This window comes from Rhinolophus hipposideros (assembly GCF_964194185.1).
Source record: "Rhinolophus hipposideros genome assembly, chromosome: 23".
Classification (NCBI taxonomy): Eukaryota; Metazoa; Chordata; class Mammalia; order Chiroptera; family Rhinolophidae; genus Rhinolophus; species Rhinolophus hipposideros.
The window spans coordinates 45,219,146-45,231,503 of record NC_138069.1 but is presented as its reverse complement, the minus strand read 5'-3'; the positions used below and the strand labels follow the sequence as shown (position 1 = coordinate 45,231,503).

Below are 12,358 nucleotides of genomic sequence, written 5' to 3'. Positions count from 1 at the left end.
TTTTCAGACTTTACGTAAAAGCAGGGTTTTCACAAGTTAATGTCAGTGTCTTGCTTGGACTTAATATAATTTTGTTGTTTTCTTGAGAGGAGACTGACTCTTGCGTGCTGATACGAATTTTGGTAAAATGGTGCTGGTAGGAGTTTCTTGTATTGTAGCTTGGAGAGTTGATTTCCTGGGCTTGTGTCTGAGTGTGCCCCTCTGCACACGTCTTGTCTGTCACAGGTCACTTCCTGATGCAGACGCTGCGCAGGATTGGAGCTGCAGGATGGTTTGTGGCGGAGTCGCTGTTGTCGGTTCTTTGCTTGGCCATGGCGGCTCCAGGTGCTTACTTTGGCTTTTTGTGTTCACATCCTCCCCGAGGCTCTGGCCGTTGACACCTGCGAGAAATGATTTACCTAACCAAACAGAGACTTGGCCTTGGGTTTGCATGCTTTAATCCTGGATGTAACCCATTTCCTTCTTCATTCCTGAGAAATGCTAGTACTGCTTTGGGCTGCATGAGCAGAAGTTCTCTGTTTCTCTGGGGCCTGGGGTTCCATGTACGTCCTGCTGCTCCATTTGACCATGACCGAGAGGAGAGCATGGGTCTGCCATTTCCTGCGTCTTGTCTGGTATATTTGTCTGCATTACGTGTTGCTTTGTGGCTTGTGTGTCCGTGTTGGAGTGTGTGGGAATTCCTGCCGTGCTGGCTGGCGCCATTGTAACACGCTCCATCCCTAACTCCATCTCAGTTTATTTTCAGAATGTCTGTTAGTAAATTTCCTGGCGCTTTGAGCTCGGCCTTCACAAAAGCAGTTTCTTTGGGTCTGGTTTCCCCAAGCACGCTTCCTGAGAACATCTGCTTCTCTCCTAGGGAAGGCAGCCTCTGGGACCTTCTGGCGGCTCGGGAAAGGATGGTACCAGTTTGTGACTTTGATTTCTTGGCTGAACGTGTTTCTTCTTACAAGGTGAGGAAACACTCATGCCGGTTTGCTGTTTTCAAGAACTCATTTGGTGCTGAGGGCAGAGTATCATGTGATGTAGTGTTTTATGATGATTTAGCTTATATTTGCATACTTTTTGTAGTTTGGTATATTAATGTCTTGCATTTATATGTCATTTTATACTTTACAAAATGCTTTCATATTATTTAATTTTTCAAACCACTCCTGTGAGAAAGGAAAGGCAGGCTCCATTCTTAAGGAAAATAGCAGAGGGTCGGTGACCGGCCCGAGGTCCCACGTATAGGAGGGTGGGTTGGGCCCAGAGCCAGGCCTTTGGCTCCCGCGTGGCCCAGCCCTCATGCACCAGGTCACCTCACTGGGCGGTGGCCAAGGTGCATGGGCGCCCTTCCTGTAGCCCCCAGCATGGCGCCCAGCGTATCACTAGTTAGTGATGTGTTTGATTGTAAATGAGGGACCGGGAGACACCATTTCACAGGAGGGCTCTCCCACAGATGTATACGCAACTTGCAGGTGAGATTGTAACTGCTTTTCTAAATACTGTGGACTTTCCCATTTAAAGTGGGTGTATTTTGCAGGATGTTAACCAGAGAGGTGTAGTGGAATGGTGTACTTCTCCCAGCTTCATCGATTCTCTTTTTATTCCTAGGTGCCTTCGAAATATTTGCAAGTTTTTAATCTTGCTCATTCCACTATTACTTTTACTAGGTAAGTAAAATTTGCCTTCGTTGCTTTACGATGAATATATGCACGTACATGTGTCGATTGGTGCAGAGTTGAGCGTCTCAGTACATTTCTGAAAGGCAGTGCCTGTCATGTGCGGTCATACAGAGGATCTTCTCTCTTTCAAGGTGCAGGCCTTTCATTAGGGGGCTGGGGTGACCTCCTTTCTTTCCTGCCTGCGGTCAACTGGACACGCGTGGACACAGCGCAGACGGTCGATGACCCCCCAGACATACTCACCTCTGGGCCTCTGCAGGTAACCAACAGGGGCTCTCACCGGCCATGTGGTTCATGCTGCCCTCACCAGGGCCTTCCTTGCGGGGCCTGTTTGAGAGAATGTTTTTAAAAACCAAATAGTCTCCTTGAATGCTCTGCGATAGTTTAGCTAGTGCATCAAGTAATCGCGTTATTCAGTTACTGTTAAGTGACACAGTTACAGTATTCACTACTTTGGAAGATACAGAAAGTCTAAGGAAGAAAAGGCAGAGCGCCCCGTGTGAGCCACGTGAGCCCCCCCCCCCCCCCCCCCCGCCGGCAACGAGCACGCCTGTGTCCTCCCGGTGTCCCTGTGTGCGTCTCAGCGGACACCTGCTATCAGTGATGCTGGTCTGTGCACACTGACCCTGACCTTAAGGTTACTTGCGTTGCTGTTGGAACTTCCTCGTGTTTCAGGATGGTGACGAGGCTCTTCACTGGCGTGGGATGAGTGAAGTGCAAAGGCAGGTGGCGTCTCTGTCTGGGCAGTGTCGGAGCCACAACGAGAAGCTTAGAGAACTGGTGGCTTCACTTCAGAAACTGCAAGCACGGGTGGACCAGATGGATAGTGCCGGGGTGTCGTCCTGGGCCACAGACGTGGCAGGGCCGCACTTAAAGGACGGGAATGCGAACGGACTGTTGGGTTCTCAGGTAAGGCTGACAAGTGGCAGAGCGTCTTTTCCTTCTGGGGACACAGCAGGAGGGGCCCCGCACGGGGAAGTGGCCGTAGCCCTGCACTGCCAGCAGTGACACACTGCGGGCAGTGAGGTTTCCTGGCGCTTGCCGAGGGCCAGGGGCTGCGGTGCCCTGGACACCAAATGGCCAGAGCAGCTGTCACGTCTGGGGCTGGGTGCCCTTGGGGTGGGGGTGACACCCACAGTGAGGTGGGGTGCCGCGGGTGGGGTGGGGCCAGTGCTCTGATGTGGGGGTGGGTCAGCCCACAAGCCACAAACGTGACGGGCACTGTCCACAGTGACGGATGTGCATCTCCTGCCCCTGCCCCCGTGGAGCGAATGTCTCATTTGTTGGGTATTCGCAGGGAAGGCTTGTCCGCCCACGTTCCTCAAAACTGATGTTTATTTTTGTGAGTTGCACACTGATTCCCTTGGTATTCTGCACTGAGGTCGTTAGGGTCTGCACCGCCCCTCGCCTCGCCTGGCGTCTGCCCTCCCAGCTGAGTCCCCCCCCCCCCCCCCGCCGCCGCTGGACGCCGCAGGCCAGGGCTGACCGTCTGGTGTCTGCTCCCCGTGGCCCCAGCGCAGCCTGTCCCTCTGAGCTGAGCAGCCCCCGCTGGGCCAGGCTGCTCCGCGTCGTCGCGTGTTGCTCACCTGGGCTTGTCCCCATCCGGCTGTGCACTCTGCTGCCATGTGCCACCCTCCTGTCCTCCACCCGGGACAGTGTCAGCGGTTACATGGTGGCCACTGTCGCTTGTCTAATTTGCTGTCCTCTCCTACCCGGTAGGGGCTAAGACGAGTATTTGAAGGACGAGTGAGTCTTGATCCTGTTTGGCCCGAGGCAGGTCCCTCACTGTCCTGTGCTGCTGGCACGCAGGGGTCCTGAGGTTGCGGGGGGTGTTCGCACCCTCTGTGCCCCTGCCCGGAGGACGCCTGGCGTGCGTGCATTCATTGTCAGTGGTTTCTCGACCACAAAGCGCAGCTCGCTCCCGTAAGGCCCACTCACACAGCTGTGCTTGTCCCGCGCCTGCTGGCGTGTGGCAGCTTCGTAGCTGGACGGGCGAAAGGCTAAGTCTGAACTGTGCTGCTGCTTTGCACATGCAGGAGGGTGGGCACTGGCCTTCCTCCAAGGGGGACGCCCGTTCAAAGACCCCAAACAGGTGGCAGGTCACTGACCTCTGTGCCTGGAGGCAGGACATGTGCTGGTGAGCGCAGTCACACCAGGTGGCACGCTGATCCTATGGGCGGTCCCCAGCTGAGGCAGCAGCCTGAGATTCTCGCTCACCCAGAGTGGACACTGGGCCAGGAAGACCTACGAAAAGGTGGCGGCATGCTGGCGCCTCTGGGTTATTTGCGTAAAGAAAACATGTGACGGCTCAGCAAAACGGGCTCCACTTACCTGGTGTTCCTGAGCCCATTTCAAACCAGGCTCTGAGTTAGGCTAGCTTAGTACAGGTTTTCCCATTCCTACGTTGCCCTCAGGCAGGTGTGACTGGGTTGGCTGTGCCGCACGCCACATGTAAGACACGGATTGCCGGATAATCCAGTGTCTTGCCCTGAGCTCCAGGCTTAGTTTTCCTCACGTGGCCTCATTTTCCAGCGGGGTGGCCACTGGCCACGTGATGAGCCTGCTGACTCACTGAATGCACTGGCAGCCTAGAATATTAGTTGAGTGAGCAGTGATTGACTTGCTTTCCACAAAGACTGTTTTCTGGAGATTACGGACTTCTTAACTAATGTTCTCGTCAGCTGGAGAAGCTGTTCGTGCGTTTTAGCATGGGCTTCAGACCTTGAACGCTAGTGGGGAAGCTGAGGGCGGTGTTCGTGGGTGAGCCCTTCCAGGGTTCCAGGCCAGTTTGTCACCAGCTGTCTCTAGTGTGTGGATGTTCTGTGTAGAAACCACTGGGCCTCATTTGCCAGCTTTTGTTTGTTGCTTAACTTTCTCTACCATTTGTTCACTCATCGTCATTCAAGGCTAACTACATGACCTTCCCCCAACAGCATGAACTGCGCATATCAAACCTGGAAGACGTACTTGCACAGCTGACGGAAAAGTATGAGGTATTCTTCTTGACCTTTCATAGTGGCCCCAACAAACTGATTTCCTTAGGAAACGAAGTCCACTGTGGTTACCCTGTACGTGTTCCTTAGCCTTCAAAGCCTCATTTAGGGGTTTTTCTGCTATCCTTCATAAAACAGGAAAAAAGATTTCAGACTGTTCCCTTTTTCCCTTGGTGGTTCTATTTTATAGTTTTAATGTTTCGTAAGTGTGTCCCACTCACTGGTTCCCAGGTGTCTTTTTGAGGGGGAGGCTTGAGCCTGGGCTGCGAAAGCCAGCTCTCGTGGGCGTCACACAGCTTCCACCTGAGTGACGTCTCTAGAGAAGGAAGGACCCGAATCTTTTCACAGTAAAAATTAACTTTCTGATAGGAAAGTCTCCTCTCAGGTGTTGGTAAAGGCAGGGCTGGGAGACCAGATGTTGGCGCTGGTCTGAGCCCTAGAGGTTGTGGGGCGCTCACACAGCAGGGCATCAGCAAGGAAGTCTCTGTCAGTTACCTTGGCCTCAGACGTGGCACAACCCTTTGGGGCCTCAGACAGCTGCTGTGTTACTGACAGTCAGAATCAGGCGAGTTCAGTTCATCAATTGATGAGAGTCCCACGGCACTGAGGGGAGGGAGGCCAGAGAAAGAAGTAGGTGTGTGCAGGAAGAGCAGGCCTCTTTCCAGGTGTGTCCAGGTGTGAGGACAGGTGCGACCACCCACCTGGCGGGGTGCTGTCCACGCCTGTGCCTGCGGTCTTCGTGTGGACAGCAATCATTTCCTTCTCTTTAAGGAAACACTTTGTCATTTAAGTAACTGTCCAGAGGGGGTGGTCACGGTCCCTTGGTGGCCTGGGTGCTGGTTACAGGAGCTGCTTATTTTGGAAATCCACCAAGCTCTTCCCATGTGATCTGTGCCCTTCTCTCAATGTGTGTTGTGTGTCTTTTAAAAGTCTGCTTTGAAAAACAAAACAGCCCTCACCAGCCGGCCAGCAGATGGGTCTGGACTTTGGATTAGGGAAAAGCCCAGGCAAATGCACATAGTTTTATGTACCAGTCAGTGTGTGCAGTTAATGAAGTGTGTGCTCAGGAAGCGTCAACGCTGTGTGACGGACTCTGTCTCCTCCTAGGCCGTCCAGAGGGAGCTGCAGCAGACCATGCTCAGGACGGCGAGGTAAGAGGGCGGCAGGCTGCGGTTTCGCCTCTGGCTGTGGAGTCAGCATCTGCAGTCGGGCTCTGGAGGGCACGCTCCCAGCTGTGTGTCTGCTGGGAGCCACTGAGGACCCCAGGGGTCTGAGGGGCTTGTGCCCGTCACTGCTCTCCACACGGCACCCCCAGGCCGGGGGCACCCCTTGCTTTCACCTGGAGTGCTTGGGGGGCCACCCTCCCACAGGGCACAGATAAGCCCGGCACATGGGATGGTTGCAGGGACTCAGTGCCTGGAGCCCTGCTGGTCCGTGGGCATTGAGGCTTGGCCCTTGCCAACTGCCCCTTTGAGTGGGCAGTTGCCCCCATGGCTGTAGCCTTCTCCCACCCCCAGGCCGGGCTCTGGCCCTCTTCTGAGCTGTGTCCCTCGGCTCTTCTGGCGTGCGGCCAGCCTCTCTTCCGCCCCATCCAGTCCCTGACACATGGACTCCTGTCCTGATATCCTGAAGGCCCCCTCTCTTCCCACCTCATTTCTCACACGAGCCCCCGCATTTGCTGAACCTGACGCCCTCTCCCCCTTTGGTGCTCAGTGATTCCTGGAGCTCGCACCTCACAGGCCCCTCTCCGCTCCTGTGTGTTTAGACCACTGCCTTCAGTGGTCCTGTGCCCTCTGCAAGGATGGGCACGAGTGTCACACGTCACGCTTCCCTCCGAGCTTGTCTCCCTGGAGATGAGTTCGCGGTGCTGACGCGAGACCCAAAGAAGGTGCTCCTCCAGCGGTGCTTGTGTGACGTGACCAGTGGTGTGTCAGCACAGCACCTGCCCGTGAGCAACTGTGAGAGTGCGCTGTGTGTGTGACACACTGCTGTGCACAAGCGGGGTCATTGACATTAGGAGCATGTGTCTGTCATTCAGTTACCCGTCCTCGGGCCTGGAAGTGCATGTTCAGCTTCATAATGGTGACTGTTAAATACTGAGTCTTCGTCTTAATGTAAGGAGGTTGCTTTAAAATAGAAGCTCGTCTGGAGAAGCCTTGCCCTGCCTCCATCAGTCTGTGTGTGCAGGCTGTGCACGGAGTCTGACGTGGGACGGTCTTGGGTTCCAACTGGAAGTGGCAGTGAGGCCCCACGTTACTGGGGTGACATCACAGTGCTGGCATGTCTGGGGGCCTGTCCTGCGTGTTTACTGACTGTGTCTGTCCCCAGCGGAGCCGAGGAGGGGCAGCACCTCCTGTCTGTGGTGAAGCAGCTGGAGCTGGAGCTGGGCCACCTGCGGTTGCAACTGTCACAGCATCTGGAAGGCGGCTGTGACAAGATGGACGCCGTCATGCGCGACAGAGTGAGTGTCCGCAATGACTGCGTTTTGTCTTATACAGAAAGGGAAGGAGCACTTGAGTTGTCGTGTCATGTTTAGTAAGTTGTTAAACTTCTTCCTTTAGAAAACTTTTACTCCATTTGAAGATTTTAAAGATTTAAAATAAAATAAACGTTTGCCCCTCATCGGATCCCCACAGCCCAGGAACCTCACAGCTGCCACAGCGTGCGCCTTCCTGCAGTGCAGTCTGCTGACGTTGATGGGGGTGCCCCTGCAGTTGGGCCATGTGTCAGGACACATCAGACAGACTTCATTCCCGTCTGTCCTCATGCCTGAGAGGGAGTCTAGACAGTTACAGCTGCATGAAAATGAAAGGCACGTCTGAACGGCAGGAGCCGCCAGCAGTCAGAGCCAGGCAGCAGGCTGTTCACACAACCTGCGGTGCGGGTGACAAGGCGACGTGTGTACACCCAGCTCCTCGCAGCAGGAAGCAGAGTGCCTATGTGGCTCCGTCCCACTCATAAGTGACCGGCCAGCTGCTCCAAGCCTCGAGCCGGCTAGAAGGACGGGCCCCTGCAATGTGACGCGGGGCTGGGTGTGCCTGCAGCCTATTGGGGCGGGAAGCTGGGGACACGTACTCCTTGGCTCTCGCAGCCACCCTCTTGGGCTTCTCCAGAAATGAGAGCTGCGTGCAGAGGGACACGGAGCAGGGAGTGCTGGGAAATTGGCAGGAGGGGCCACAGGGGTTGTGACTGTGTGTGCACGCCGTGTGCGTGACGTAATGCGTGGGGACAGTTTGAGCAGACGTAAGGTCCCCCGAAGCTGTGTGCCTGGAAGACAAGGGGCGCGTTCATCTCTGCCCTTCACCCGCGGGCGACGGCGAAGCGCTCCCTGTGCGCGCTGCTTCTGTGCCGGGCTCTTTCGGTCCTGTTCTCTGTAGTGTATTCCAGCATGTCTGCAGGGTTTTCACATGTAACATGAAGGAACAAAACCGTGTTGCATTTAGTTACATTGCGGATTTTGAGAAGCTGTGTGACTTCCACCATCTCCAAGGTGACGGGAGTAAGGAGTGGAAATGATTTGTGCTGTGTTTACTGCTGCTTTTACCAGGTGGATGCCCACGTCAGAGAAACTGTCCAACTCCTGCTTTCCGACGACCCGCAAGCCGCTTCCTTTGAGAGGCTGCTTGAGAAGTTTTCTTCTCGCTTTGTTGGCAAGGACGACTTGCAGGTTTTACTGCGCGATCTAGAGATGCACATACTGAAGAACATAAGCCACCACGTGTCTGTGACGAAACAGATGCCAGCGTGTGAGGCGGTGGTGTCTGCTGTGAGCGAGGCGGGGGTTTCTGGAATCACAGAGGCGGTAGGTACCCAGGGAGGGATGTCTGAAGTCCTGAGGCCCCTGGGAGTAGTCATGAACTAGCCGCTTCCGGTGTGTGGTTCTGAGCAGGGCCTCAGGACGGGGCTGGGACCCTGCTCACTACACAGTGCGGGGCTCCAAGGAGCTATTGTGGCCTCTTCCTGGGAGTCCCTTGTATTTTATTAACCTGCATTGGGTGGCCGCAGCCTTCCGGAATTGCACGCAGATCTCGCAGTAACATAGGGCCACGTCACGGTGCCTAGCTAATCCTGGCCTTGTCCTCGTTTTCTGGCTCCCAGACTGTCGAGCCCTCCTGAGTCCCGGGGAGAGGGCTCTGGTACCCGCTGCCCCATCTGATGGCCCAGTTGAGGTCACTGGGCCATCGGTTTGCACTTGCTGACGCATTCCCCAGGCTTCTTACCCCGAATGTCATTAATGAGAGTGTTCTGAGCGGCGTGCCTGTCTCTCTCCTCTGGGCCCGCGTGTCCGTGCAGCAAGCACATGTCATCATCAACAACGCCCTGAAGCTGTATTCCCAGGACAAGACTGGCATGGTGGACTTCGCTCTGGAGTCTGGTGGTGAGTGAAGGCACCTGACTGCGAGAGCAGGGGTCACCTGTTAGCGGGCATAGCTGGGGACCTGTTGCGAATGACATGTTGGACCAGGGAAGTTGTTGCCACCATGTGTGTGACAGAAAACCTCGGTTTTCTGAATTTTTAGAATTGAGGAATTCCAGACGAGGGCTGGTGGGCCAACATGGTATCTTGGAGAGAAGGATGTGAAAGGGCTGGAGCGTCTGGCAGGGTGGCCGTGGTTTAAACACCACAGCAGAGCTGTGGCCGCTGACGGCCAGCCTGGACTCCGGTCACCTTTTACGGGGCCTTAACTTGTCACATGCAAACTGCCGTCACATGTGACTCTGGCAAATCCTGCTAATGTTAGGCATGTCGGGAAGGCCATGGACGGTTGTTCTCAGGTATGTTTTGTTCAGCATGACTTTCAGAATAGTAAGTGCTCTTAGTTGCAGGTTTTGAATTCAGGGGTTTCTGAGGAAATCCTTTTCAATTCAGAGATCAAATAGTATTATGACTGTTCATTTAGAACCAATAATTGTCACTTTTTCTTAGAAATTTAATTCTTACAGATTTGTGTCTGATCAATTCAGAACTCTGATAGTTCTAATGAGGCTGAACTGAAGGTTTTATTACGAAACAAAGCGCTTACCAAATTTTGTGAGCTAAAAAAGTGAGTCAGCATATTCCAGGAGACTTAGAATGACAGCAGGATATTTTAAAGAGAGAATTCAGTGGTTCAGAAATTCAGGTCTATGGTGAGCCAGATCAGAACCTCATTTTTGTTTAAAATTCGACTCCCCACTCGCCCAGCCCCTTCTCGGTGTCAGATGAGTCCTGCAGGCGCCTGCCCGGGGGTGCCCCGAGGGCTATGATGGCAGCCAGACTGAGGGACCTGGGCCTGGCAGAACACAGGTGTCTCGGGAAGCTTTATTCTTACTTGATTTTGTTGTGGCTTCCACACCGAGGCTGTCTTGGTGCCGACCCCATCTGCCCTGTTTCCTTGAGGGGTAGACTGCACTGTTTCCAATGCTTTTTATTGTCACTGAGGAGGAATTCACATAATACGAACGTGACCCTTTGCAGTGTGTATAGTCCGGTGGTTTGCAGTGTATTCACTGTGTTGTGCAAGCATAATCTCAGTCCAGAACATTCGTTTCCCCATCAGACGCGGGTGCCTGTTAGCAGGCATCTCACCCCCCAGCAGGTGGCCCCCGGGGCCTGGTGGGGTTGGACGGGAGGGGTCTTTCAGTGTGGCAGGCGCCCGTGGTGTCCCCGAGTGGGGAGAGGGACAGTTAGGAACAGGCGGATCTTAAAGTAGCAGTTTCTTGTACAAGTTGAGAACTTGAGAATTGTTGGAACACGTCAGTAAGTCCCGAAGGTGGCAAGGATGACTCCAGCAGTGCGCTCAGACCTGAAACGAGCTGACACCCCCATTTTCAGGTGGTAGCGTCCTGAGCACGCGCTGTTCGGAGACCTACGAGACCAAGACGGCGCTCGTCAGCCTGTTCGGGATCCCGCTGTGGTACCACTCCCAGTCGCCCCGCGTTGTGATCCAGGTAAGTGGCTGGGCGGGCCCCACAGTGCCTGGCACGCTGCATAACTGCCACGTCGCCAAGGAGGCGGACCCACGTGTGTGTCTTCAGCGTTTTCGTAGTAGTGAGCTCCGCCGTGCATCTAGAAGACAACAGATCGTGAGTGTGCAGCTTTTGGAGGAAAGTGTGCAGCTTTTGGAGGAAAGGTGGTTTTGAGTGTGAAACATGCTCACGATGTGCAATCGTGGTGACTTGCGAGTGTGTGCCAGTGACCTTAGATTCAGGGCCTCTGGCGCTGGCCTAGCAGTGACCTGTCCTCGTTGCCAGTGACATGTGTGATGTGCACAGCAGCGTGGCTGCCCTTCATCCCCAGCACTTGTCAGGCTTGCCAGGGAGCAGAACACGCGCTTGTCCTTGTGGGCCAATGTAGACTGTTCCAGAAAGTCAACACGGGCTCTGTGTGGCACACGACCTCGCCAGAAGGGACACAGGCCACCTTCAGGATGCCACCTCAGGCCGCAGCAGTCCCCCTCTTTGCCGTAACATAGTTCAGAGGTCTGGATATTCTTGGCGTCCCCCAAAAGTCAGCCTGGCCCACAGAATTGTCAGAGATGTGCGTACGGGGTCTGGTGGTCAGGATGTCACGTGTGCTTCATGTGTTAAGACGTCTGTGCACAAGAGAGTGGGGGGCAAGTTCTCCATCGAGAGGACCCCAGGACCCTGGCCGGGAGGAGAGAGGAAGGAACTGTAGCTGCAGTGGCCGCGGGGCACTAAGAAGCAGCGAAAGTTTTTACGGAATCTGCAGTAGAGACGTAGGTGAGCGCCTGCCCCAAGGTCATGGCCACGGCAGGGCACCTGCCCCAGGGCCCAGACCCAGGCCTTTCCATAGTGGCCACAGCCATAGCTCACTGGTGCCACACGGGCGGAAGCTGCCAGAAGGCACCCTGCAAAGCATCAGCACTCCCGCTATTCACAGAGCTCGATGTTTAGGTGGCAAGGGGGCTACTTAAGGGGCCCAGACCCTCTTTCACAGGGCAGGCGAAAGGGGGAGTTTAGAGCCGACAGGTGGCAGATCGATACCCGGCATGTCCTTCTGTCCTTGCCCAGTCCCCCCCACTGTACTGCACAGCAGCCGGCGTGCTGTGCTCTGCGCCTGCTCCGTCTGCCACCCACGGGGTTTCTGGTCACCCAGCGTGACGCCCAGCATGCAGGTACCTGTGGGCTCCCTGCCTCCTTACCCAAGTGCAGTGGTGGGTGCGGCTCCTCTGCTGTGACCGTCCTGTGCCAGTGTCATTTTGTGCGTGTGCCTGTAGGTCCTGGATTGGCACTGGCCAATGGTCAGAGGCTGAGCGGAAGCAGCCTTCTGTGTGTTGCCAGGGTTTAGGCTCTGGCCAGGTGCAGTTTGTCAGTGTGTCAGCCATATATGAGAGCGCGGTCCCTCACGTCACAACAGTTTTGTCACACTTGGGGGTGATTGCAATCTGTTAGGTGAGAAATGGTAGCATCCGTCATTCAGATCTGTTTCTCCTGTTAGTATGGAAGGTCGGATATCTTATCTTAGGTTTGAGGACCATTTAACTTTCTTGGAAATGTGTTCCTGTGTCTTCCCATTTTTTTTCAAGGTTCTGGCTATTCTAACTTTCATAATATAAAGCTCTTTTATGAGTTGGGCACAGTCACCCTTTGGGGTGTAAGATGCAAACCCTTTTCCTCAGTTTGGCTTACGATTTTTTACCATGTAAAAATTTTTTAATTTTTATTTCAACATTATCGGTCGTCTTTTGTACTGCTTCT

The 12,358-nt window shown here is 54.5% G+C and overlaps 1 protein-coding gene across 22 annotated transcripts in view; it reads left to right on the top strand.

The window, feature by feature from the left end:
- SUN1 (Sad1 and UNC84 domain containing 1) overlaps positions 1 to 12,358 on the top strand; it is a 47,459-nt gene that overhangs the window by 29,452 nt on the left and 5,649 nt on the right. For all 22 annotated transcript variants that reach the window (XM_081034806.1, XM_081034796.1, XM_081034790.1 and 19 more), the window contains 11 exons: positions 226 to 324; positions 857 to 950; positions 1,594 to 1,652; positions 1,796 to 1,923; positions 2,340 to 2,573; positions 4,598 to 4,657; positions 5,765 to 5,808; positions 6,986 to 7,118; positions 8,205 to 8,459; positions 8,951 to 9,035; positions 10,473 to 10,588. In XM_081034806.1, the coding sequence (XP_080890932.1) occupies positions 226 to 324; positions 857 to 950; positions 1,594 to 1,652; positions 1,796 to 1,923; positions 2,340 to 2,573; positions 4,598 to 4,657; positions 5,765 to 5,808; positions 6,986 to 7,118; positions 8,205 to 8,459; positions 8,951 to 9,035; positions 10,473 to 10,588 (1,307 nt within the window). The remainder of the gene's footprint in view (positions 1 to 225; positions 325 to 856; positions 951 to 1,593; positions 1,653 to 1,795; positions 1,924 to 2,339; positions 2,574 to 4,597; positions 4,658 to 5,764; positions 5,809 to 6,985; positions 7,119 to 8,204; positions 8,460 to 8,950; positions 9,036 to 10,472; positions 10,589 to 12,358) is intronic.